The sequence below is a fragment of the Chaetodon auriga genome, chromosome 13, assembly GCF_051107435.1.
Source record: "Chaetodon auriga isolate fChaAug3 chromosome 13, fChaAug3.hap1, whole genome shotgun sequence".
NCBI classification, from domain to species: domain Eukaryota; kingdom Metazoa; phylum Chordata; class Actinopteri; order Chaetodontiformes; family Chaetodontidae; genus Chaetodon; species Chaetodon auriga.
Genome location: NC_135086.1, coordinates 18,835,795 through 18,862,018, shown reverse-complemented (window position 1 = coordinate 18,862,018; position 26,224 = coordinate 18,835,795). Strand labels below are relative to the sequence as shown.

At 43.5% G+C, this 26,224-nt stretch overlaps 1 protein-coding gene across 3 annotated transcripts in view; it reads left to right on the top strand.

The window, feature by feature from the left end:
* Nucleotides 1-26,224, top strand: part of fgf14 (fibroblast growth factor 14) — a 96,561-nt gene that overhangs the window by 39,256 nt on the left and 31,081 nt on the right. Inside the window, exon 1 of one of the 3 annotated variants that reach the window (XM_076746880.1) lies at nt 20,958-22,367. The exons of 1 other annotated variant lie outside the window; for it this stretch is intronic. In XM_076746880.1, the coding sequence (XP_076602995.1) occupies nt 22,175-22,367 (193 nt within the window). In that variant the 5' untranslated portion in view covers nt 20,958-22,174. Of the gene's footprint in view, nt 1-20,957; nt 22,368-26,224 lie in introns of those variants that run through there. One more of the 3 variants, XM_076746883.1, reaches the window with a different exon arrangement.

Here is a 26,224-nt window from a genome sequence, read left to right as displayed (position 1 = left end):
TCTGTCTGTAGCTGAAGTGTCTCTCTGGATCAGATACATAAACAGTAATTACAGTATCACGAGGATTGTTGCATTTGACACAACAGCTTATTATAGAAATTGAGAAAGCTGCACTTTAACAAGCCAAGCTCCCATTTAAAGAGCAGTGAGGTCACTGTCTTAAGTGCTGGCATTCATTTCTTTGAGTGAGTCAGGAAGGAACCTTTTTCCTCACACCTTCTTTTTTGTGTGTGAGTGGTCATTAAGCAGTTTGCAGTAGGTGAGCTACTCAGCAGGCACTGTATTTTAGGAAATTAAGGTTATCTAACATGTATTAATTAGAATAGAACTCACTGCAGAGGCTATCTGCGACTTTGTACTAGATATCATGCAGCCATGGCCTGGAGTTAAACTAATCTGAATCTTCTCTTGACCCACTGTAATATGTATAAATATTTCTGTTGATGTCATTGCTTTGATCATTTCTTTAGACGTATTCCTGCCAGTACGGACAGATTTCAGCACTTTGAATGGAGGTGATAAAGCATCTTCTCCGACCTGATTCTTGACATCCATATCTGTTGATCTAAAGCAGCCACACTTTCAGTTTTACAGGTATCTAGTTGTGCAAAGATTCTTGCGTGCAAATGTGAGAAGTGACTGCGATGAATGCACTGGGCAGCAGGCCAAGGCCAAGAGCTGCCCCTTGGCCTGAGGTGTGTCAGTGATCCTCCCAGTTTGTGTGTATTTGTGCGTGAGAGCGTGAATACACTTACACATGTGGTGCTACAGTAGCACATCGTCGAGCGTTTAAGAACCACTTGACATATTCATGCCCATCTGTTGTTTAGAGTCAACACAAGGCGGTGCTCCAGAGAGACGGGAGGAGGTGTCAGACCACATCGGGTTTGTACTACACTGAAGGTCCGGACAAAGTCATTTTTATTTGTTGGGGTTTTAGACTTGTCATCCTATTTCTTATTTGCATGTTGACGTCAACGAGCAGACGGAAACTTTCCAAATAGTGTCCAAATACTTTCTGGAGAAGATGTGCGTGACCATTTTTTTTTTTTTTACCAGCCCTCGAAAATGGGAAATGGGACTCACTAAAGTGTTGTCACTGAGCATTTCTCCAATTCCAAAAAATAAGAATTGCTAAGCAGTTTAATTCTCATTGTCAGTGTGAAGTGTTTTTTTTCTATTAACACTTTCACTTTTTTTTTGGAATATTGACAAAATAAACACCAAAATACAGGTAGAAACTGAAAAAAGGACCTTCTTTTCAGAAGGCGTGATGAAAGCATTTGTAATTTAGTTTTCTCTTTCCTTTTCCTTTTGTCCTCTCTGCTTGTGCCTTACACACATTGTGCTCAGTATAATGTGATGCTGAGTGTGCATGAATGATAGCTGTGTCAATTTGGAGTGTGTGAATGAGAGATGGCGTTTGTGCATATTAGGGACGAGTATCTGTGGAAGTTGAGAAGCACTGAGTAGCATTTGTGTGTGCAACAGCAAGACCCACTTACAGTATAATAGGAGTTGGAAGAGTTGGATGAAGCTATAAGCAGGCTGTCCTGGATAGTATGGTTAAAATATGGGTCAAGACCAGATCCTTTACAGTTCCCTGCTTCACTTTAACCCATCTGGCAGTTGTAGTTTTCCTGTGAATCAAGTGTCTTTGTGTGTGCCTGCATGCAGGTGCATATATTTCAGATGCATATTCATCTGACTCTATGTAACAGTTTTACTCTTCCCTCTTAAATGCAAACTTCAATGCAGAGCTGTCATCGGTCATCTGTTTTGTGTCACACTCGGTGGTGGTTTAAAAACAGGATGTCGCAGCTGCACCTGTCACATACTGTCACAAACTCACAGTTTTCATTTGTTCCACTCCTGCATCATTGATGCCCCCACCCCCACCCCCACCCCCCTGTGGTGAGTCCTGAGTGTCCTATGGGTGTCACAGCTCAATCGGTCCCAGAGCGTAGTCGGAGTGACTGATGAAGGGCACTGCTGCCATGGCTGACTGATCCTCTGAACCCATCCATCAGCACCAAAGTCACTCTCGCCCAATCAGATAGCTGGGTACAAGTTTGCATACACGTCTGTGACTGTGTGTGTGTGTCTTCAGGTTTGTGACTTAAGTTGTGCACTGGGGACGTGAGGACCAACCTGCTGTTTAATTGATTATACTGTAACACGTCCACTGTAACCACCTTAAGGTTTGCTGGCCCTCCTATAACATGAAATTGTCCTCTTTATTCTTGGTAATGACCGTCAAACTGTGACGGACTTTAATTGCTTTCACTGCTTCACAAACTTTGGACTGTGACTGGACTGTTTAAGTACTGCACATTTGGACCAACTCCCACAGTATCCTGAAGCTCGCTGTAAATCGCTCAAAAGCGTGCACAATCTGATACTGACAGAGTGTAAATCATCTCATTCTCACCTAAAACTAAGGCCACTTTAGCTCTTATATTCTTTACAAATTTAATGTGAAATGTATAATGGAGCGAGATGGAAACAGTCCTGGCTTATATACTGCGCTCACGCATGTGTGTATTTTTAATTGTTTTCTGGATCTATTTCCACCGATGAGGATGAAGCAGCCAGCACATCCACGCATTAAACCGCATGCACGATACAGAGCTGGGAAGAAAGTTATCTGCTTTGCTATTGCTGTGCTATCTACTCAAAAAACTTGTGAATCCCAAGATCAGATCTCTATAGTCTTTCCCAACCATTCAGAGTGCTTGCAGTGTGCAGATTGTAATATCATCTATCCAGCACCTTGCATGCTGCTCTGCCGTGTGTGTGTGTGTGTGTGTGTGTGTGTGTGTGAAGGCATTGTAAAACGCTTTGTCCTGCTTAGCTTGAAAAGCACTACGTACTGTAAGTGAGGTCCATTTAGCATTTTGTACTTGCTGAAGGAGGCTCTCCTCTCTGAATGGGCTCACAGCGGTGCTGCTGTCCATGGTGCTGAATTCTCAACAGCCTTCAGTTGATTAATCTTTATGTTCATATCTTGCGTGTTCCCTGCTTCTATTGCAGACTTTTACTTTGTAATTCATGCCGTGTGTGAAGAATGTCAAGAATGGCTTAAAATGCCTTTCAGTGCATTATTCATCCGTTTTTGAGTGTGAGAGTTTGGGTCTGTGGCTTTGTCATGTTATATTCCCATCAAAGGCATTCCTTTCTGAGTTTATTCATTTTGCAGATACATTTTCTTGTAATAGCTGACAGTCAAGAGAGAGCGCTCGAGAGAGATGTTGCTTTGTCTAGTTGTCATTTAGCAAGCCTCTCTCGATTACCATTTGAAATCAGCAGCTATATGCTTCATTACATCACCTTCCGTCGCTGTCATTTCCACATAATACGCTGTGTTTTCTCTCTTCCTGTGAAGGTAAAACTTTGGTACGTAGTAAAAGTTACTCTGAGAGTCGCTCGTAGAGCATTTTTACGTTTTACACTTTTTATCTATAAGTAGTCAATCAAATGCTTCTGCAGCTGCTGTGTAGTTTTAGCTGTTTTTTTTTTTTTTCACACTGATGCACAGACCAGACAGCCAATCCTTTACTACCAGAAGATATCCCACAGAGCCATATACGTCCAACTATATCTTATTTTGTCTGTCTGAACACTGGTGGCTTTGTGAAGTAAGTGTATACTAGAAGCTCCTGTGTGGCACACTGTGATGCTGATGAACACCACATCAGCTGAAGAGTGTGTAGAACTGCATTTACCTTCTTGTCTACAATTTGTCTACAGTGATCAGACTCTATACTGTCTCCAACAATCATAGCTGATCTGTATCACTGCATAGACAGGCGCTGATAAAGAGATAGTGACGAAGGGACAGAGACACAGAGCACCATGGGAGAGTACATCATGAGTAGGAGGTATGCAAGCCTCTTGGGAGCTTGCCTGCAGGTTAAGTGAGGCTCTTGGAGAAGCTGGAGAGCCTCTTTATTCTCTTAATTACACGTTCAGCACAAAGTCTTTGATTAAAGACTTTCAGATTGAATTCAAGGTGGCTTTAACAATCCACAAGTATCTCCGACTACGGCGTAGTGCAGCAGATGACAAGCTAAATGAACTTTGAGCCGTCGCACTGCACAGGATGCGTCATAGACATGCAAAAAGAGGGCTGTAGAATGTGCACAATTTGCTCTATTGCTGTCTTCCGTGTTTTCAAAGTGCTTCGTTTAGTCCTCTTTGTCACTATACAAAACACAATCAGCAATATAAGGTGCTCTCATGATTTTTTTTTTCTTTTGCAAAGTCTCCTCCTTAGAAAGTTCTCCTCCTTGATCAACAACCCCACATGCATCGATGGGGCATTTAGTCAGTAAAGCTGCTCTCACGTGGAGGACATATGGTGTTGGATATAGGATGCTCATAGATCACAGGAGCAGTCTTGGCCACGCGCCCTCTGCCAGCCCACCTTCCTATCCCTGCCACATGTGTGCACCTACACACTCATTTACTGGCTCTAATCTGTTTTGTTTTGCATTTTAAGGTTTGACTGATCAGATTAAGTGAAAAGAATTAACACTTGAAGTCACCAGCAGTCCATTAATGCTCAGGTTTTCATGCCGTCTGCACCACGTGCGCACTATAACCTCCATCTGTTTATGTTCATTTTTACTCATTTCTAACTATGACAGGAGTTATTGAGTGATGTTGAGCATTTTGCAAAGAACAAAACAATGAAAAACTACTTAATCTTTCAGTAATGATCCAAAGTACATTTACTGCATGATTTCTTGATGGCAGCATCTGTTTTTTTTAGATAACTATTGTAGTTGTTCTTTTTTTGTTATAGATGAAATGTTCCACTGATGTGTGTTTGAGTGCCTGTACTCCTCTTAATCCTGGGTGCACCCTCAATTTACATCTCAGCTAAGATGGTTGTGGGCCCAGGGGAAGGGAGATGATGTTGGAGGCATTAAATCTGGTCAAAGGTGAGGGTGAGGATGAACTCTACCGCTGCTTGCAGGGGATTATCTCCGAGGCAGAAGTGCACAGTATAACATGTGCTCACACACATGCCTATGCAAAAAAGACAAACAAACAAACAAACAAACAAAAAACTATATGCACACAGATCCAGCAAAAGTTTTATCACCTGCACTCGTTCTACTTCTTAAACTTTTACTTTGAAGCAAACTCAAGGATGTCATCGGCCCCTTTAAGGTACCAGTCTCTACTGTCCACAGACTGGAGTTCAGTAGGAAGTGTGTTGGACTGTTTAGCTAGGTGCCTCTCAAAGTAGGCTGTTTGTAATTGAGGGGGTTTTATTATAGAAGGCCAGAGGATATTTTAAAACAGATAGGAACGTTGTGAAAGCCAAGGCTAGCTCTAACAGCCCTGATTCTGTCTTGGTGATTTACGCCACTGTGTAGTATAGGTCTTCGAGAGGCTTTTAACACAAAGGACTGGGCCTCTACTGGGGCTGTATCCATGATGAATTACCTGGTGCTTATGAGATAACATGCATCAAAGTGTTGCTGTCACACTCTCACAATGTCTGCACAGCACAGAAAACAATCGCCTGTGTTTTTCTTGCTCTAAACAGAGAATAAGTGATGACAGGGAGGGGTGGAAATGTTGCAGCAACTCATAGAATTAAAGAGATCAGAGGTGTTTTTTTTAAGGATATACAAGGCAGTGTCAGTGAGGGGCAGAAGGGAGATCCGCTCATCATCCAGGGCAACGTCGCTACCTGAACTGAGAACGTTAATGCATCAAAAAAAAACCTGAAAGCAAGCGCTTTACCACATGTTGATATTTGTTTGGCAGAAGCGTCTTGCCCTCATGTGATCCCTGCGGTTTTCTCCCTCTCTTTATTTTTCACTTCACATCAAACATGCTTATCCCTCTGACCTCACAAATGTGTATTTTCCTGCCTGAACTCTCTTAGATCAACATATTGGAATCATGCTTTATTTGCCCTGCAGTGCTTTTAAAATGAAGGAGCAAAGGGAGGCTGGTGGCTGAGCGGAGTGGACCGGCCACAGGATGCACAGTTCTCCATGACGCTCTGGTGCACTCTCAGTGACAGCTTTTTCCCCCTGTCCACCTCCAGACTCGTCACCTTGGAGCACGGAGGGTCATGAATATTCAACGATGTGTCTGCTGTTTATTACTATGCAGAAAAGATCAATGTGTGCCCTCTGTATGTGAACACACTCTAATCTCTCTGTTACTGTACCAGCCTGCGTGCTGGATGGTCAAAGCCAGAGCGCTGAGCTATCAATGCTCGCTGACACTTTACAGTAGTGAATTATGTGAAGTATAGAGATGAAGACTGAGACGTGGAGAAATAATGAGCGGATAAGAGGCAGACACATGAAGGAGGCCTGTTTGTAGAGCTGTCTCTTCCCTCCACTGTGGATCTCCTGCAATCACGTGTTGGCTTTGTTTCTCCGTGGAAATACCAGCCCGTGTTCACAATGCTTGTGCGAAAATGGTCACTATGAATAAGCTGGAAATGAAACATTTGGACGGCTCCACACTGAAACAACTCCCCACCTCTGCAGCATGCCAAATAAATATTGAGTTTATGAGTTTGTACTCATTCTCTAATTGGCAGCAGCCTTTGACTGTGACACTGTAGAACAAATAATTTAATTCCAATTTGGTAACCCTCCAATCATTTACTTTCAACTCTTGAAATAATGGATCATAATAGGCCTTATATATCGACTAGCTGTGGATATACAGTAAGGCGAGACCAAAAGTCAAACAAACAGTAGTAGATAGTAGAGAAAATGTGGCTCTGCCAGCTGTTGCAAACGGTTTTCCCCAAACCCATTTAACATGGGTGAGATTGGATTTAATCAGCTAATGCTGCACTAGGTTGACTTACCCTGATGAAGCCGTGCTAACGCTCGTATTGAGTGTCTGCCGTGCTGAACTCAGCCACTTACTCAATCCAACCCAAAGGGAGAGGGCTCATAATAAAATAGTTTTATTGGGAATACTCTAGCTAGCACATCGAGTGCAGTGGGAGGAAGGAGCAGGTGGGTGGGCTTGGTGCTGCAGGAGTGGGGGTAGCGGAGGGACAGACTGAAGTAAAAGCCGACTGTGTGTGTGTGTGTGTGTGTGTGTGTGTGTGTGTGTGTGTGTGTGTGTGTTCAGTGCGGTTTCAGATGTTAAATTTGTCAATAGAATACGTCCGACAGGTTTAGGTAGAAGGTTATTTAGCTTCATGTAAAGACGGGTGACGTTGGAGTGTGTGAATGAGAGAAGAGTAGTGTGGGTGGACTGTGTGTGTGTGTGTGTGTGTGTGTGTGTGTGTGTGTGTCTGTCCCTACTGTGCATATTTGCTTGTGTACGCACATGCATATATGTGGGAGCAGGAGGCGGACCAGTGCGTTTGCACACCAAATGATTCAGCACTTCATGGACAAGATTCATGTTTTATGAGTATGGGCTCCCATAAATTACATGGCCGGGCTTTTCTGCTGCTGCAGCACAGCGCCGTTCTTCCTCTCCTCTCTCTCTCTTTCTCTCTTCACTCATTCTCATTTTTTCCCTCCCGCTCTTTCACATTTTTCTCCCTTTCCCCTCTCTGTTGCTTTTTTTTTTGTTTTGTCGCACACTAAGTCTCATTAAGATTTATTGTGGCGGTATATTTTAAGATGCTGTATGCCTTTATGCACTTGTCAAAAAACAATCACCCTCAGTAGAAGCGCCCAAGGATGTTTGCTGCTCAACATACTTGTGCGGGTATAAAGTACACTGTGACAGAGAGATGTGCAAACTTGACTCAGTGTGTTTACCTGTGCACCATGTGTAGGCTTGTGACAAGCCACTGAACTTACTGGAGTGTGCTTCGGGGAGCATCCTGTGTGTTACTTAGCAACAGCGTGCTTGCACTGCAGAGTCTTGGTTTTAGTTTTCTTGAGGAGCACCATCCCTCCCCATGTCCCTCTGTTAATGTGTATTACCGTGCACATGCAAACTGAAAGAGAGACACCAAAACACAGAGTCCGAGTGACTTGAATGGACTTCTGTGTGGTGAATCAACAGATGTGTCAGGGGAGCTGATGGAATAGATTGAGCCGGGGGGGGTAGCTTCGCCTGGCTCAGCAAAAGCAAAGTATACCTGGTTCCTGTCCTTACAATGTCTTCATAGGCATGCTTACACACGTTAGACGCAAAAAGCTCAAAGTAGCACTCCATGCTGATTCCTGACCTTTATGCATGCATTTTTTATAGTTATACTCTTGCTCGTGTCTGCTATTAGGGTCACATCCTCAGGTTGCCATTGCAGTGGCTCGGTCAGTCAGTAATTACTCTCCATGAATTTTGCTGTGTATGTTTATGGTATGCAGAGGATGAAAGCTGATGCTCTGGTGCCTCCCGCACAAACATCATCACCAAAGAAGAATGATCAAAATCTACTGGACAGATTATGATGGAATTTGCTGAGCGTTCAGAGTCTGCTTCGATATGAAAGACGTGATTGATTGTTATTTTCTTTGGCCAGCTGGGAGCAGCGCAACAAGTTCTAAACACAACACTGACATCTTATCAGCATCAAGCTGAGCGTGTTCACAACAAACATTTGCTTATTTTCACATCCAGCTGATATGGAGCAACAGCAGTGTTCATTTAGAGACATCTTTAGGGTCACCTGATGAATTTAAGTGACCTCCAGAGCTGTTCAGGTCTTCACCAGCACTTGAAGGAAATATGAGGCAGTTTAGGTCCTAAATGTTCCACAGTGTTCACCAGTTAGCTGCTAACTGTCTGTCAACATTTTGGTGTTCAACAAGTAGCCTACAGTGCGTTCACGAGAGCAGTGAGAGTGAACCGAAAGAGTAAAGCTGAAACACGCTAAAATGATCGAAGAAACTGCTGAGTCATGTGATCATTCTGCAGGTTTGTTACTGTGAGCAGTGCACTTATATTTTTGCTATTGTTAATATAAAAACATTGACAGTGTAAAGCAAAGCAAACTATGCACACAGAACATTAAAGAATCCACCAGGCCTGTTGTCATGAAATTTGCAGAATACATTCATGGTCCTGTTTTACCAGTGCCACCAACATGGAGTTCTACACAGTGATCGGGGTTTATAGTCTCATCAGTGATCCTATCAGGACCCTGAAGTCTTATCTCTGCATTCATTCTCCAGTCTTGCTAAGCAGAAATGACCAGAGTCTCAGCAGCAGAAGCTGCAGCAGGGACAGCATGTTGTTATCCTGTGAACAGATGCATTTATGCATGCTAACAGTTTCAATTGTCCCTCGACAAAAACCAGCATGGCTGCTGTTACGCTGCAGAGAGACAAGACTCCAGCCTCTCTATAAGACAGATGAGTTAAACCAATCTAATTTGAGCCAGTCGATAGGAAAGGAGCACATTTCCCTGAGCAGAAATTGACCAGGTGTCAGGAGGGCTGATGGAGACGGCTATGTGGTGGATGTGTGTGCGCGCTAATGGGCCTGCATGCGTGTATCAGCTTTTGTGTGTACGGACATTTGTGTGCACCTGCTCTTCACAAGTGTCTTACTTATCCCGGGAGCGCCCCTTTATTTGAGAATGTTGCTATTTTTAGCAGCTGTGTCGAAAGGTCAACTCTTCGATATCGGCTGGAAAAAAAAGGGGAACAATGGCGCAACAGAAAAACACGCATCCTCTGGGAGACAGACACCGCTTTGCCAGAGTCACCTGCCACATGCTCCGCATCGCCCTAAACAATGCACGGCCGGGACGACTCTGTGTGGTGTTATTTGACTGATGGTTTAGCCAGTAGGATGGCTGCTGCACACGGTGACTTGAATTAGAATGTGCCATTGTGGCAGTAACCACAATGTAAAAATACTCAATTACAAGCACTTACTTCAAGTTAAAGTACTAAAAATGCAACATTTTCCTTTCTGAAAGAGTGATGTGTTAATATATTGGATTATTTTTGTTGATTTGTTGATGTTTGCGCAGCATATTAATACTCTTGCTGTTTGAACTGATTTGAACTTTTGATACTCTTGGTGTGTTTCTTCTATTTCAATGCTACTGTGCATATTTTTCAAACTAACTTCATGCTTTGCAAGTAAAATTTGACCCTGCAAAGTAAATGTTAACTGCAGCTGTCAGATAAATGTCATGGATTAAAATATATGTTGCTCTGGAGTGTAGTGGAGTAGAAGGATTAAGTGGTATTAAATGGAGTTACTCAAAGTTCAAGTACTTCAAAACTGTACCTAAGTACAGTACTTGATTACATGTACTTACTTTGCACCGCTGTCTAACATTGAGTAGATTTATACTGCAGGATGCGTTTATATTCAATTTTTCACAGAGGTAAGTTGTAAAAATCGGAACCCACTGTGAATTCAAGCTGAGGAAGTGACTTTCCTTTTAAAGAAGTACTAATTTTTTATTTTTTTTTGTTACAACCACCTCTCAAGTATGTAACATCGTATAATGATTTTTAATACTCCAAATTTTGGGTGGAGTATCACTTTAAGCTAATGAGCAGCAGCAGCGATCACATGAGGTCAGAGACGTGTCAAGTTGCCATCATCGACATCATCTGCAGTTCTCTCTTCTGCCAAAACCTCGATCTTATTTATCCTGAGGCCCAGGATAAAAACACGTCCCTCCTCCTCATCCTCCTCCACCTCCTCTGTAAGTAGGCGTGATGGAGGAGGTGAGTGAGCTTCAGCAGTACAGTGAAGGCCAACATCGCTGTCCACATTTGCAGGCTTTGTCCTGCCAATTTTTGAGCTCTCAAATCAAGTCCCACCCTGACAGTCTGTTTCACGTGGAAAGAAAATTACAGTCTCAAAGCGTTTTTACATGAACTTTAGGCAAATCTCTGCATTCAAATGCTTTAACATAACCTCCCCCATGTGGAGCCCAGTCATAAAGACTTGGGTTCTGGCATCTCACTTACACACCAGCTAATTATAGTCCACTGTAATTACAAATGTGTCATTTCTCATTAGGCCCTAACGGCAGACATGCAAATGAAACACTCTATTTGACACAGGGCTTTTTTATCTTTTTCTTCCACTCTTCTATATCTTTCAGTTTGACACGGGGTAAAAAACAGCTTAAAGGTACTCATCCGTCTATGTTAATAAAGCCCACATATCTATCATTATTATTTCATTATCCTGATTTGCATATATGTTAATTAGGCCCTTGGGGCATAAACAGAAGCCATGGTGCTTACGCTTTGATTTTGGTATTGTTCTGTCTATTGTCTTCGCACCGTGTTTTGCTGCATCACCTGCTTTTCTTGTGAGACAACTTTCACTTCGAATCCGCACAACTTAGTTCTCCACCAACACCTTCAACCTGTGGCAAAGAGCCAAAGAGGGAAAACTAAAGTCTCTGAGGCCTAAAAACGTCTCCGTAAGACTGAAATGATCTCCGTGTGCGTGTCTCAATGATCTGTTTTGACACAGTGCAGTTGGAGAGTCAGTGACTGATTGGTAAAGGCTAATCTCTGCTTTCTATTTTAAATCAAGAACACAAAAACTCACTGCCAACTGTGGTCAAATGGCAGTGCTCGCATCAACAGCGACCGGCTCAGTGAGTGTGTGTGCTGTGTGATCCTACGCCACTGCACCACTGACCGCTATTGGAAATTGTGTGTCCTGAGGCTCTGATCTATATATCATAGAGTCCACTGAGCCTCCATTGCATAACATACGGAAATGAAAACAAATGCCTCTTTCCTTTTTTCATTCCCTTTAGTCTATTTCACTGTCTCTTTCCATTTATCTCATACACACACATGAACCTATGAGCAGTGTACATTCAGAGGATATATGTATCAAATACCAGCTGGCAATAAGGAATCAGCAGAAAAATACAATCACATTATGTCTTATCACCACTGACCCAGTGTGTTTGTCTTATTCTAGGACGCCTAACAAATATCATGCATAGGGACTGCCAATGGAAACTAACTAAACATAAACTCTAATGTTGGTTACTGCTCACAACACAGCCTCACTTCCTCTAGTTAGGTCAAAGCTGCTTCCATCATGCTGTCAGAACCTTTATTGTTAATTGACTGATGGATAGATTTCTGTTTTGATAAACTGTGTCAGTATCAGACACGCATGTCCATCACAGTATCTGTGATGTAGCCTGTTTTGGCCACTTGAGGGCATCTTGGTGGTCTAAAGACAAAGAGGGTTTTGTTTCTTGTAAAGGGCTCCAGCTTGAGTTCAGTCTGGTGTTCTTAAGACAGCTGGTTAAATGCAGCAGAAGATATGCATTCTGAATATACTAGTTCCAGTTAAAGTGCTGACATGGCCTGTTACTTTGCTATGTTTCTTACGCTCTGCATCTTTAGCAGCTTTAATTCACTGGATCTTTTCACATCATGTGTTGCTCCATTGCAAGTTGAAGTTGACGACATAGTCGGAATGGTCATCAGGAGCACCAGGAGACATGTTGGTGGCAGCTTTCACACGTCCTGTTAGTTTTTCAAAGAGAAAAGGAAACTACTTTTTAGAACAGAGCCACAGCACATATTCTCTGTGCAGAGCACTTCGCCTCTCCTTCATCAGCACTGTAATCCTGCAGCAGTGTCCTGCTGAGCTCTGCGCTGCCCTCTAGTGGCTGAAGAGTAGAACAACAATTTTAAACATGACAGCAGGGTCAAAATCACTCCAGCAGGGTCTGTATTTTCATTTTCATTTCATAACATTAGACAAGGCTGGTAAATCTTCCAGAGGTGCAGATTATGTGAAGTTGGCATGATGTATAATCTTTGTAAGCCCGTGGCAGTGCTCTGCTGCACCAGAGCAGAGGTAGCAAATGCGCTGCACAGCAAATGCACTTCTTTTCTCTGACAGTTTGAAAGGCTTTGCTATATCCACCAAGAGTGCATTCAACTCTCCTGCCTACAAATTATACAGTGACATGTGTCAAGTTAATGTTGCTCTTGGCCAGTTGTTAAATTATTGACATGATATGATATAAGAGGCTCTACATTCATCTGAAGAGTGATTGTAGTGATCTTCTTGAGCCATGGCATATTGTTTCATATATATCTATATATATCTGTGTGTGTGTGTGTGTGTGTGTGTGTGTGTGTGTGGGTGGGTGGGTGGATAGATTCAGCTGACACTAACTTTTAATCCACTTTTACCCACATTTGTAAAAAGCAAGCAAGATGCGCGAGACTATTTTAACAAATCAATGGTGACTTTAGGTGTGGATTCAAACATGTACTTTTTTGTGTGTAGGTGTATGAATGTGTGTACCATGAAGTGGAGACAGATCTGTAAATAGTACCAGATGAATTATCAATACAGAAACCCATTCAAATGCAAATCCATCTGTCTGTTTAAAAAAAAAAAAACTAAAGCTGTCACAGTTGCTGGTCCTGAAACAGATTTTTAAATGGAAAACCGCTGGAAAAAACAGGCACGTCTTTAATCATCATTGTTTGTAATTTGGATGGAGTTGGACTTAATCTTGTTTGTTCATTTTCACATCAGCGATCACAGACTAGCAGTAACACCACTGTGGCAGGCCTCTGATAAGACTGAGCAGATCCTGGGATGCAGTACGTGAAGTATTTGATGCATGCGGAGCTTTGGCAACATTTGATCTGTGACAGTGTTAATGGGTGTCTGAGTGTGTGGTAATGTCTGCCGGTTAATGACTGCTGTCATACTCGAGTATTAACCCCGTCACTTCAGACTAATCACCGCACTCCTTGTCCTCCTGTCACCTCCATTAGCTCACAGTCAAACACCGGTGCACACGCACATTATTTCTGCAGTGGCGAGGCATCATCTGTTTTTTCTTACTTTATTCTCAGGGCCGAGAGGGTCGCAGAAGCCAAAGTGTCGCCCCAGCTAATGACGATTAGCATCATAACTGTGGCCATTACAGACATCATTAGTCTTTCATTGTCTCTGGGGGAAAACTTTATTGCTGTTCTCAATCAGAGGTGGCTGAGGTCCCATTCACACACCGTCTCATTGGAGATCTATGGTGCATATCATATGAGCACACCTTAATAGACCTCGAGGAAAGAAACATTAAAACTGGAGCGATATGAAACACACTTATCAGACATAATATTTCATGGAGGTGTAATCTTTTATGGTTATGGTTTCATTAACAAGAGGACATTCATCATGTTGGCATAAAGAAAGTTTAGAATTCATACGCAAAGCATGGTTAGGCAATGGTAGTTCATGCATGGAAAGCTCCATGAAGCAGTATTTTTGAACACTGACTCACACACATAGGTCTGCAACAGAAGATTATGATTAATACCCAGACCAATGCGCTGTGTTCGCTTGCCTACGTGTTTATGCATACACTAAATGTCCTTACAACAACAAAATGATGAGGACGAACCTGATCTTGAGGATGATTTTGTTAAATCTGGCATAAAAAAGAACTGTTGAAGTGCACAATTTAAAGGAATAATTCACATGCTTTCCAATCAGAAGCCGGATGAGAAGATTGATACCACTCTCATTACTGTATGAGCCAGCAGCTGGTTAGCTTAGCTTAGCATGAAGTCTGGAGCCGGTGGGCTACGACTCCATCCAAAGTAAATTAAAACCTAAATACTAACTAAATAACACGTCATATCTCAGGTGTTTCATTCATACATAAGCAGGAGCATAAAAAGTACAGTGTGCTGTTTTACTGGGGTTTTATACTATTTCTTGGCTGTTGCCAGGCAACCACTGGAGACTCCAGGAGGTTACTGGTCCCAACCAAGAAATAGGGTTAAAGAGGCAGGAAACAGTTTCTTTTAAAATAAAACTTGAACTGCTTGTGCATGTCTGTGTGTGCGTATGGCTGTAAGAGCAGGAATGGATTTCCTCTGAAACATCTATCCCATGTGTCCCATCCAAAGCGCTGCTCCTCTTTCAGGCCATTTGATTGGGCCTTGTTCTGAGGAGAAGACCTGCCTGTGTGTTTGTGAAGTGTGTAGGAGCTGTCAGTAGCGGTATCAAATGTCGGCAGGGATTCTGATCCACTTGTGGGCTTCTTACGCCTGCATTCCCATCAGGTATCATCAGTCGACTGCAGCTTGACAGGAAGCCAGCTGAGAAAACAAGGCACCGACCACACCTGAAGGTCAGTGGCTGCTGCCTTTATATACATGGGGTGAGACCAAACAGAAAAACAGCTTCTCTTGACAGTTATCCTAAAATATGCATCCTTCTGAAATTAATCTGTACTATATTTATTGTGTTTGCGAGCTCACATGCAGACACAGCCAAGCTGATATCTTTTACATTCACAGTAGCATTCGCTGACCTGATTTTCCACATATCACATCTTTGAATTCACAAACGGAGCTCAGCCTGACCCGACAACACCCTCATTACCATTCTATTAAGCCTTCCAGCACCGAAATACACCCAGGTCCTTCACCTGCATCAGAAAATTATTAATATTAATGTGCTCACCTATACACTCTATGCATTTCCAAGTGGGCACACACACACACACACACACACACACACACACACACACACACACACTGTCTCTGCTTCACACCCACGCAGCAGCACCTTTTGCTCACTGAGAAATAAACAATGAAGGATGCACGCACACACTCACTCACCTATATGCACTTGGTGACAGCCTTCAGCTCCGGAAGCAGGCCGTGCCAGAGGGGTTTGGACTAATTGATATTCTCCCACACTGCCCAGGGCTTCTCCAAGGAACCTCAGTCTGCAGTGCTGCTGACAAGGCACATTCCATCACTGCTGCAGACTTAAAATAGGATCAAAGGATGGAGCAGTGCGTGTGCGTGTCTGTGTTTGTGTGTGTGTGTGTGAAACAGATAGAAAGCGGGAGGATGTGTTTGACCAGCATGCTGACTCCTCAGTTAATTGTGACAGTGTTGTTCTGCCTCCGCATGTCTGACTCTTGGTCCCTTCTGTGTTATTTTCCAAAGCACACTCGTTTTGCTTCATCACAATTTCTGCACCACGTAACTGGATTGTTTGCGATTTGGGCCATTATTCAGCCGTTTAACCAATCACTGCTGGTGAGGGGCCACAGAGCTGTGTTTAATCACTGGCTCTCGTACCCAGTCGCGCCTCCCTCCGCCTGCTGTAATAAGGTTCTCTTTAAATGTGCAAAAGTCAGAGTATATTTATGGATTTGTTTTTTTTAACCAAACTGACCTTTCTTTCCAAAGTTGTAGTTGTCAAGAAGACTAAATTAGGTTGCTGCATTAGCCTTATTACCATGGAAACTCACAATTCAATCAAGATGTCGTTACGAGACCCCCAACTTAACATCATGTCCAATTATTCCTTCCCGCAAGCCGGTCCTCCAGCCGATTTGTTCACTTACAGGAGTACATGTCGTGCGTGGCAGCTGATCTTGTTTTACCGTACGTGTAGATCAACAACATGAGTGTTAACTAAGTTTTCTCTTTTTTTTTTAATCTGGGAGTGAGCTATTAGTGAGTGGAGCTCACAGTTTGAAGCTGTTTCATTAAGGTCTCTGTCGGAGGGCTCCACACCTCAGGCCCACTCTAATCTCATCCTGGGGGGAAGGGCAGCACTCCATCACGCTCACAACAGAGAGACATATTGTAATGTGGCTATACATATTCTCCGGTGGCATATTTAGTACACCTAGCGGCGATTATGTGATGTACATTTAAATGATTTTATGACACTCTGCATGAGATGATGAGCCAGCTATTTAAAGGTCTGTGAGCAGAGACTTAATGTATCAGCTCCTCCACTCGTTTGGAACTAAATCTCTCCAGGGTTGTTTTCTAACCTTTTCAGATATATTATTCATTGACAGAGTAGCAGGAGCCGTCTTGATGGCAATAAAGCAACACTTAAGGATTGCCTCTGAACCGATCACTCCAGCAGCTCATTCATTCACCTGCACGTTATCACACTGCTGCAGGAAATAGCCAGAGGAAACCCTCACACATGGACGGGCAGTCGTCACAGGAAAGGCTGCGGTCCAAACGTGGACGAATGCTTCACCTTCACACTGTATCTGAACTCATTCATGTATTTGCTATTCACTAAATGACGGATTCTGTGTAGAGGCCTAACTTACTGGATCTCCATTAGCTGCTGTATCACAAAACCCCGAAACTTTTCTGGATGTTTCTGCTCAGTCTTTTTTTTAATTGTGGAAACTTTGAACCCACTTTAAATTTAAAGTATGGATCACTAAAACACAGTTTTAAAGGGACTGTATAGACACTGTTTGAACAGACACCAGCTTGCTGCACATGTCCAGTTCCTTCAGCTTGTTTTCCACCTCCGGACCCCTCAGATCCTGAGATTACTTTTCTCCATCCCACGTTGAAAATCCAAAGGTGATGGAGCCTTGTCCTTGGCTGTGAACAGCCTGAGTAGCTTTAAGGTTATTGAAGGCATCGTATTCTTCACTGCCTGACAATATAAATATGGCTCCATGATTGCTTTAATTTTGTCTGTTGTACTCAGTTATATGTTCTTTTTCTTGTCATTTAGAAATTCATTTAAATCTAAAGCACTTTCGTCGTAATGTCTTATTTTTAAATGTGCTTTACAAATAAATGTTACTTGACTACACCAACTCCTTCCATCATTAAAAAAGCAAACTCACTATGCAGTGGACTTAGTTGTGGACGGCCATTATCTTTTCAACACTTATCAGCAACTTGTGGCCATATCTCCATAATATTTAATTACTAGTCCCCAAAGCATCATTTATGATGAAACCGTGAACTGTCTGGCCCCTCACCCTCCTCCAGGGCCCCGCCATGCACTCCTAATTTGTGACCATTTAACGAACGCTCTCCATTTTCATTCCCCCTTACAGGGTTGTGATGAGCAATCGTCTCTTAGGTCTCTGATTAGCTCGGACTATTAGACTCATCAAAACAAATGAGACACATCCACACACAGTGTAGAATACTCGCGGTCCATAAGCAGGCTGTCTAAGCTTTCACTGTCTCAATAGATGGACTCGTGATATTCGGTGATTAAACAGCTGAAGCATGGGGAGGAGAGAAAGACGAGGGAGAAAAGAAAATGACATAAATCCTGGCAAAGCAAAATCATTACTCATCTCAAATTAAATTAACTTGATGTCTTTGACAATGCAGAGTGATTTGATTCTGGCAAGTGAAGCTTCTTTTATTTCACTGGGCCTGAGAAGTGCTGAGTCCCGCTCACTGTTCTTCCTTTCAGGACGGCTGGGTGATAAAAGAACATGGCCCTCGGAGCAAAGTAATAGCAATAATCAAATGGGTTGTTTATCCCACTTCCATTGGGTGACATTTGCTTTGCCTCAGCAGCGGGACATCTAACTAACAGTAATGTAATTTCCTCAGGGGAGATTGGATTAAAATGCTCTGACCTGATGAGGCTGTGGCTTCACAAGTCTGCATCAGATCCTGCTTCGCTGCTCTGAGGGTCTCCATGTTTTCCATACAGATCAGATGTACGTGCGATTGTGTTCTCTGCTATTCTGAATGTATTGATAACAGAGGAGGAAGCTGAAACGCCTGATATTTCACATGTGTCTTCTTTGCAACAGGCTAATTTCTTGCAAATTAGATCCCGAGGTGACATTTTGTCCCCTTTCATTTGCGGCCAGTCTGAGACGAAATGTCCAAATGTGTTAATCTAACTGCCTTTCTCTGTGGCCTGACTTAAAGAATGAAAGAAGTCTTTAAAGTGTTAGTGAATAGCTTGGGGCAGACTGTCAGTTTGCCGTAACCATGTTAAGTCCTGGAAGGGCAGTATAAATGGGGCATTTGAAGTCACAGGAAAAGGTTTTGGCTTAGAGGGCTTTGGAATGGGACTGCCATGGACTCTCATACGTTCACATGTAGGAGGAAAAAAAATGTAGGTACGTGCGCCCCCTTATTTTAATTCATGAAGGAATATTTCACAGGGTTGTGATGTGCTCTTTGGCACCCTGATCTGTTTGATATTAAAGCATTCTCGTGGTTTAAACCCGTGGATTATGTTTGCTCTTTGAGTATGTGCTGTGGTAAGGCTTTTGCATGTGCATGTCTGTGCTGTGTGGAGAGCTTGTCTGACCGGCCGTGCATTCAGCCTCACGCCGTGTGACTGAAAAGGTAAAAGCCACAGTGCAAAGCCTCTCCTCTCCTCTCCTCTCCTCTCCTCTCCTCTCCTCTCCTCTCCTCCCCAGCATTATCCCAAACCTGGAGCCAACCCAAAGTGTTGTTTTTTTTGTTCTCAACAAAGCTAATTTATGCCTCTGTTGAAAACAAAGGATATGAGATCATAAGACTGCATACAGTTTCATAACTTTTGTTACCTTTAAAATAAATTTGCAGCATCATATTTGGTCTCCTTTGCAATTTATCTCATACTTTAAGATCAAATTCTTCTTCCAAACTGATTTATTTTCGATAATTGCTTCTGGTTTGTGGAGTTATGCTGAAGAGTCTCTAAAGCCGTTGTCATAATCCAGCACGTACCATTAACTATTTGTAAAAAGCAATGTGCAGCACAGTCTAATATGATCCTGCTGCTTAAACCTGCAGGATAATGTTCCACAATCCTTTAATTTCCTTTTACATTAATAGAAATGCAAGTACCCCACCCCTGTATGACTGGAAGAGAGGAAGATCGATTATCTATGCGAGCAAAATAGAAGCTCTCTCCATTTCAGACGCGCTGCTGTGGCAGCAGCTGTTCTTGAACATCGTTGTGGGTGAGGGACCATTGTTGAGCTGACAGTGTCCGCTGCTGGTTGCAGCGTTAACTGCAGTGCGTCCTGCAGCACCGCGGGCCAGGAGGCTTCCCAGCAGCCACGGGACATGAACTGTCTGTGCATCCGCAGCCGGAGCTGGAGTGAGCGGGGTGGGATGAAAAAGACGCCTAACCACCGGTGCACATACCTAAGCATGGTTTAAAATAATCAAGATCATAAAAATAAAAACTTAATGTGAATTTGATAAGGCATCTATGAGATAGTCTTTGTGCGCTTTAATTCTATAGGCAGGGTACCTTCAGTTGCCATGCAGTGACGACATTACCATTTCATCGCTCTTCTGTTATTAAATGACATCTATTCTCTGACACCTTTTGCTGTAAAGGAAATAAACGAACAAGAATGATCCCTCTACGGTTGCGTATCTGCCCCCACAACCCAGCCTAGATTCTTACACCCGTACAGCAGGATATCAACAGGTGCGTCAGGCGTGCGGAGAAGAAAAGCACAACCAGAGCCATGCAATGACAACGCTCCAGTCCCCTCTGAGCCCAAATGTTTAATTACAGCCACAAACAGCAGATGGCTCTCTTGAGTTTTAATTTCTGTGTCTGTGATTGAGTCTTAGATGATATTCACGCCAAAACAAAGAGGGGGGAAAAAAAAGGACCAAATATTTTCTCTCGCACCGCCGCCTGCGTGGATCCATCATCTAAATTGTGGAATGAGGTTGGAGTGGGGCGTTGAGTGGATGTCTGGGTGCTTGTGGTTCACATGAGATGGCCTGCAGTCTCTGGTGGACGTTCAAGTAAAGGTTACGATGTCCGACTGAAGGAAACGTCAACCTCCGTCATTGTGCGGCGCTGTCCGTGGTGCTGTACCGCGCAGCCTGAAGGGCAATTAAAACTATGAATATGCGTCTTAACGACATGTGCAAACACCACTATTTCCCCTTATCAGGTGGAACACAAAGTTACTGTAATCTGCTTGGATGTCTTTTTATTAGTCGTAGTATTATTTTATTTAAAGCATGCACATTTGAGTGCATAGAGAAACGTCACTCTGCCAGTAGTTCCTTGTATTATCATTTCTTTTATCAATTCCAGTTATTTGCTGAATATAAAGGCTTTCACAGCAGCTGTCTCGTTTTAAAGTAAATGTACTGCCCAAACTGAAGCGTGCAAGAATAAAATCTTACCATCTAATGACAGCATCAAGACCCAGCTGCTCATTCCCCTTCAAGCAGGGGCTTGGTGGTCGAGAGGGAGGGAGTCGGGGGAGGGCATCCTCTTCACTCAGGCGTGTACTAACGAGTGGTTAGGACTTGTTGATGGGAAGGATTTGTTGATCTGGGGTATATAGACTAAAGCGAGCGACCACCGCTTCCTGTCGGGGTTTTCTCTTTGAGCGTGGGAAAATAAATTGCGCTGTAGATCAGTGGCGTTACGCTCCTTATTCCCTTTACGCACTGATCGCCATACATGCATCTCCCACGCCGTGAGCTCCGTATGAAAATCCACCGACTGGAACTGTCTGCTAAATTTTTTTTTTTAAGTTTATACATTTGTATGCAGCTTGTCTCACTATGCAGACGTCATCTCCACTGGATTTAGATCAGCTTTGGTTGTGTTTTTGCTATCGCGCCCAGCCGCCTGTGTTGTGATTGTGGAATACAGTGAAGAGTGTTTTGAGAACGTTTCCCCGCAGATCGGCAGGTAGTTGGAGTACAAGTTTGCGTTCATGTAACCCGCTGCATCAATGTATAACTCTACTACAGGTGCGTATTTCTCGCCATCTCCAAACGTGTGACTGGATCAGTCATCGCAGGGTCGCTGCCGCGGATCGCTTCTTGCAAACTTGGGAGTTCGTTTCGCCCCGGCTGCCGTGCCTTCACTCGAGTGCTGATCTTCGTAGGAGGCGCCTGCAGTGGCTTGATAGCTGGCGGCGCACATGCACAGGCGTCCCCGCCGCTACCCGAACAGCGACTTCTGATAGAGCAGCCTCGTCTGGCAGAAGGAAGAGAGCGGAGGGCGAGAGGAGGAAAGAGTGGGTGAATGTTGCCGTGAGGACGCTGCAGTCGGTATTGGACATTTAAGGAGGCGATGCCACTGAACATGTCACAAACAATGAACAAAAACATCCCTGTGCAGGTATGAACAATCCTCTGACACCCCGGTCCGCGTGAGTTTGGCATAGCTCCTCATCGACAATATGGTTATTGATGCATGTATGGAATTACGCATGAACTGATCTCATTTTTTTTCCATCATGTCCAAGAATTTTTCGAGTGATGATGACAGCTGTTTTAATATCGCAATTATCATGTAGTATTTGGACAATAAAAGAAACCAGCTCCTGAAACAATATATATATTTGACATTTGACATCACGGAACGGACCACTTAGCCGCCACCATGGGACTGTGACCCGGGCTGCGAGCTCTGAGAGGCGGCTGTTTGTGTAGTCTGTGCTCCGTGTGCAGACTGGACCTGAGCAGTTGTGACATTTTGAGCCATGGCTGCTGCTATCGCAAGTGGGCTGATCAGACAGAAGAGACAGGCACGGGAGCAGCATTTAGACCGGCCCTCGACCAACCGACGGAGGAAGAGCCCCAACAAGAACAAGGGGCTCTGCAATGGGAACCTGGTCGACATCTTCTCTAAAGTGCGCATCTTCGGTCTCAGGAAGCGGAGACTACGGAGACAAGGTCTGGGAACTTTAGTGTGCAAGGTGCCTGCTTTGTTGCCGTGGAGCGTTGTGCATTCAGTCTAAACGTGCATGCATTCAGCCGCTGGTTGATTGCTCTAATTAGGCCTTCAGTAATCATAATTACCTTGCCACCCATGCAGTTAAAGTCCACAAGCTAATACTAAAATTAATGATACTCATTCATTAGTGATTACGTAGACTTGCCAAATTGCGCATCCGTGCTTAAAAAGTTAAGTTGAAGGGGAGAGCGTGTTCTATTTTGTATATTGGCCAGCTGGGTGAAAATAACAACCCTGCCTCTGATTTACATGCAGTCCCAGGTAGCTGACAGCTTCCTGACGAGTTCTACCAAATGGTTTGGACAGGTTTACCGAGCTGTCACCTGGCCACTCTGAGAAGGGCCTCAGCTTTATGAAGCCCATACACGATTGGCTGAGCTGCTTCATACGCAAGGCAAGAAATGAAACTCATTTAAATGCAAGCAAAAAGGTCAGTATCTCCCACGGAATGGAGGTTACGCCTTTCAAACATAATCTTTTCTCGCATAATTTTACGAATTCGTGGGCCACTGGCTTCTTATTGCTCCAGCTGATTTCCCCTCCACTTATGAAAATGTCATGAGCGTTTTTTGCTCTAATGTGGCAACCTGGGATTGTTAAAGAGCACTGTCAACAATTATTTCACCGCTGGAATCGGTGCCAACTGTGAGGATAATTTTGTCATACAAAAATGAATTAGGATAATTCATTTAGGGAAGAAATTACTCCAATTATTTCCTCCTGTTAGGGAATGATGGGGAGCGGCTGTGTGTTGGAATCATCAGGTATCAGACCTGTTGCACCAGACACTCTATAACTCCAACTGATTAAACACCATCATTTAAAGGCGAAAAAAAATAAAAAAAAATCATCATTTGTCTTAACAAAGCCACCTACAGGACAAGTAGTGTTTGGTCTTTCATCTTGTTCACAAAGAGAGCCATTTTGATAGCTTGAGTCTCCCTCGCCCCCCCCTTCTGCGGTCACACTGGAAATGAAGAAGACTATGAGTGAAAATGTCCCCTTCACTAGCCCTTGGTGATTACATGGATTAAAATGGCTTTGATATAACAGGATCTATATAGCAGCACATAGAGAGCACATCTGGACGTGGGTCAGGATGCGTCAGAATGGCAGGTTATGATCGGCTATCCTCCAGGCTGCTGTTTCCGCCTCTGCCCACTGTGTGTGCATGTGTTAGGATCTGTGTGTGTGGCTGTCCCAGTGTTTGTGTGTCTAATTGTCTGTCCTCCTCTGTCACCTCCAAATTGGCTCGTGGCGTGTCTATCTTTTCAATGAACATCAGCAGTGTCCAGCAGCCCCCACAGCAGGGATGTGGACAGACGATGCTGTCATTTGGTTGGGGAATTCACGCCTGGCCACGCCGATAGAGAAAAAAAAAAACATACAAGGCTCCTGAGTAAACAGGCTTTTTTCTTTCTTTCCTGGGGTGGTGTATATTCTAGCACATCATGGATGCACACAATTGGTATCTCAAATGAATCAGAGTCACACATGTGGCTGCCGAGTCAACCTGCACTTGCAACCCTGAAATGACTTCACACCTGCAACGGCCATTTTATCGAGCAACTAAGAGCCTCCCTGAGCCTCAGAATAATGATGCTAATCCACACTAACAGCGCCAGTGCAAGTGTCAGTGAACTGTGCTGTGAAGCTTTAAAAAAAAAAAAAAAAAAACATGACCCTGCCGTCAGGAAGACGAGAGTCACTCCTACTAAAATGAAATGAAAATTAAGAGGAAAGCTGTTTTGAAAATGGGTATTTTGTCCTCGTTTTTGGGCTCTAATCAGAACACAGAGCAAACACTGTGTTTTCTCTTGCTTTAATTTTGTGCTACTTGTGATTAGAGGCCTAATGGGAATATACTTCATTAATTTCACCCTCACATGAGAATTAGGAAAATCTTTACCAAGCGATATCAGGCTTTGCTGTCAGGGGGCTGCTTTGAAAAGACTGCACATACACCACCACTGTTTCTCTGCTCACACTCCTCCCTCACACACTTTTCTTTTCTCCCTTCTTCTGTCTTATTCACCGTATTATCACTAGATCACACAGCTAAGGAAGACTAATGGCTTGTTTGGTGTGCTTAATTTAATATTGGACCCCGGAAGGACTTTTTTTTTTTTCCGTGAATGAATAACGTCAAATGCACCACCGATCATATGTGTTGTGATAACACAGGCAGACACACACTGTTGTCTTTGTTTCCCAGGTGAGAAAGACGCTGGGCTTCCCTTTGACAGCTGAGCCTGCAGAGAACAGAGCAGCTTTCTAACCATCTAGACTGTGATTATATATTGAAGTCACATTCAGATTCCCACTGAGATCTGTGAGGACGGGGGCGGTGGAGGTGTCTGAAATATACTCCAACGCTAGTATTCCCTTCAGCTTTGAGTATTGATCCAGTGAGGGAGACACTGGATTAGCTATTCTTGTGGACTGTATTGATTGGCACCGACATAAATTGTGTTTCTGAGTCAAAGCATTTTGGTCAAATTCAAAGGTAGTGTATTAAAAAACGAATAGCAATTATCCTCATCTTCATCCTATCTTACTTTCTCCTTAAAACATTGTTATTACGGGTAGGCTCTTCAGAAACGCAGAGTGCCCACAGACCTAGATAAACAACACAAAATCTAAAAAAGCCAAGTGTTTTCTGCTGTGTTCATTAGAATGCACAGATGTGTTTTCCTGTCCTCGTCCAGCACTTGAGGGAATATGCCGGGAACACTTTGTGTTGTCTCTGTCCTATCAGCTTTAATTTCAAATCAGCCATGCATTTTGATAGCAGATGCAGAGCCAGTGATCATGCTGATTTTTTTAAGGGATTAGATGTGAGTTGTAAATCCTATTACGCTCCAACCCAATAAGTGAGCTGGGGGTACATCCAGCTGGGGCTTGCCCATAATAATCTCACTGCTCTGCCTCTAATTATCTCACTAGATTAGATCCATAGATCATTAGATCATGTTACACAGATCAGACCAATAGATTAGTTTACGTGATCTAGAAACCCATTTCAGATGAAGGCTTCCCTGCGCCGTGGCTGTTTATTCAGGAGTATGCTGACAGGACACAGCAGTGTGTCGTCAGCCAGCTTTTGAAGCTGTCTGGATCAGATGAGTTATTGTTGGGATGTCAGAGATGTTGTTGATATGAGAGGAATAGGAAAGGGGTGGTGATGCAGTAGCTTTCCATTGCTTGATCTACTTTTCCATGACAACAGAAGCCACATAGAGGGGTTTCTCCTTGGCAGGCTGGAAAAGCCCTTCTCCTATTCCAGAAACATTCAAAGTGGGTCAGGCAGGCCAGAGCTGACAGCAGTCTGCAACTGCTGCTGCAGCTGTGCCCGTGTGTGCGTGTGTGTGTGTGTGTGTGTGTGTGTGCAAAAACAGCATATAAGGACACACACACACACACACACACACACAGAAATGACATGACAGAAAATGAGACAAGAAGAGAACGAAGGAACTGCAGGGAGGCCACTTTTGAAAAGGAGAAAAAAAAGAAATCACAAGCTTTCTGTGACATTTCAATTTATATGCAGAGAGGACTTCAGCTGCAGAACAACAAGATTCAAGATCTTACGGTTCTGATGCTTGTTGTTTTCTTAGGAAACCCCCTGCTGCTGCCAAACCACCGCTCTGTTTCCCTAGAAACAAAGAAGTGGCATGTAGAAACATGCAGTGCCTCTGCTGTAAAAACTAATACCAGTGCGACGGGGAAAGTCCAACCGCAGCAGAGGTCGGATGCTCCATCAGTGATAAACTGCGCTGTTGTTTCACCATTT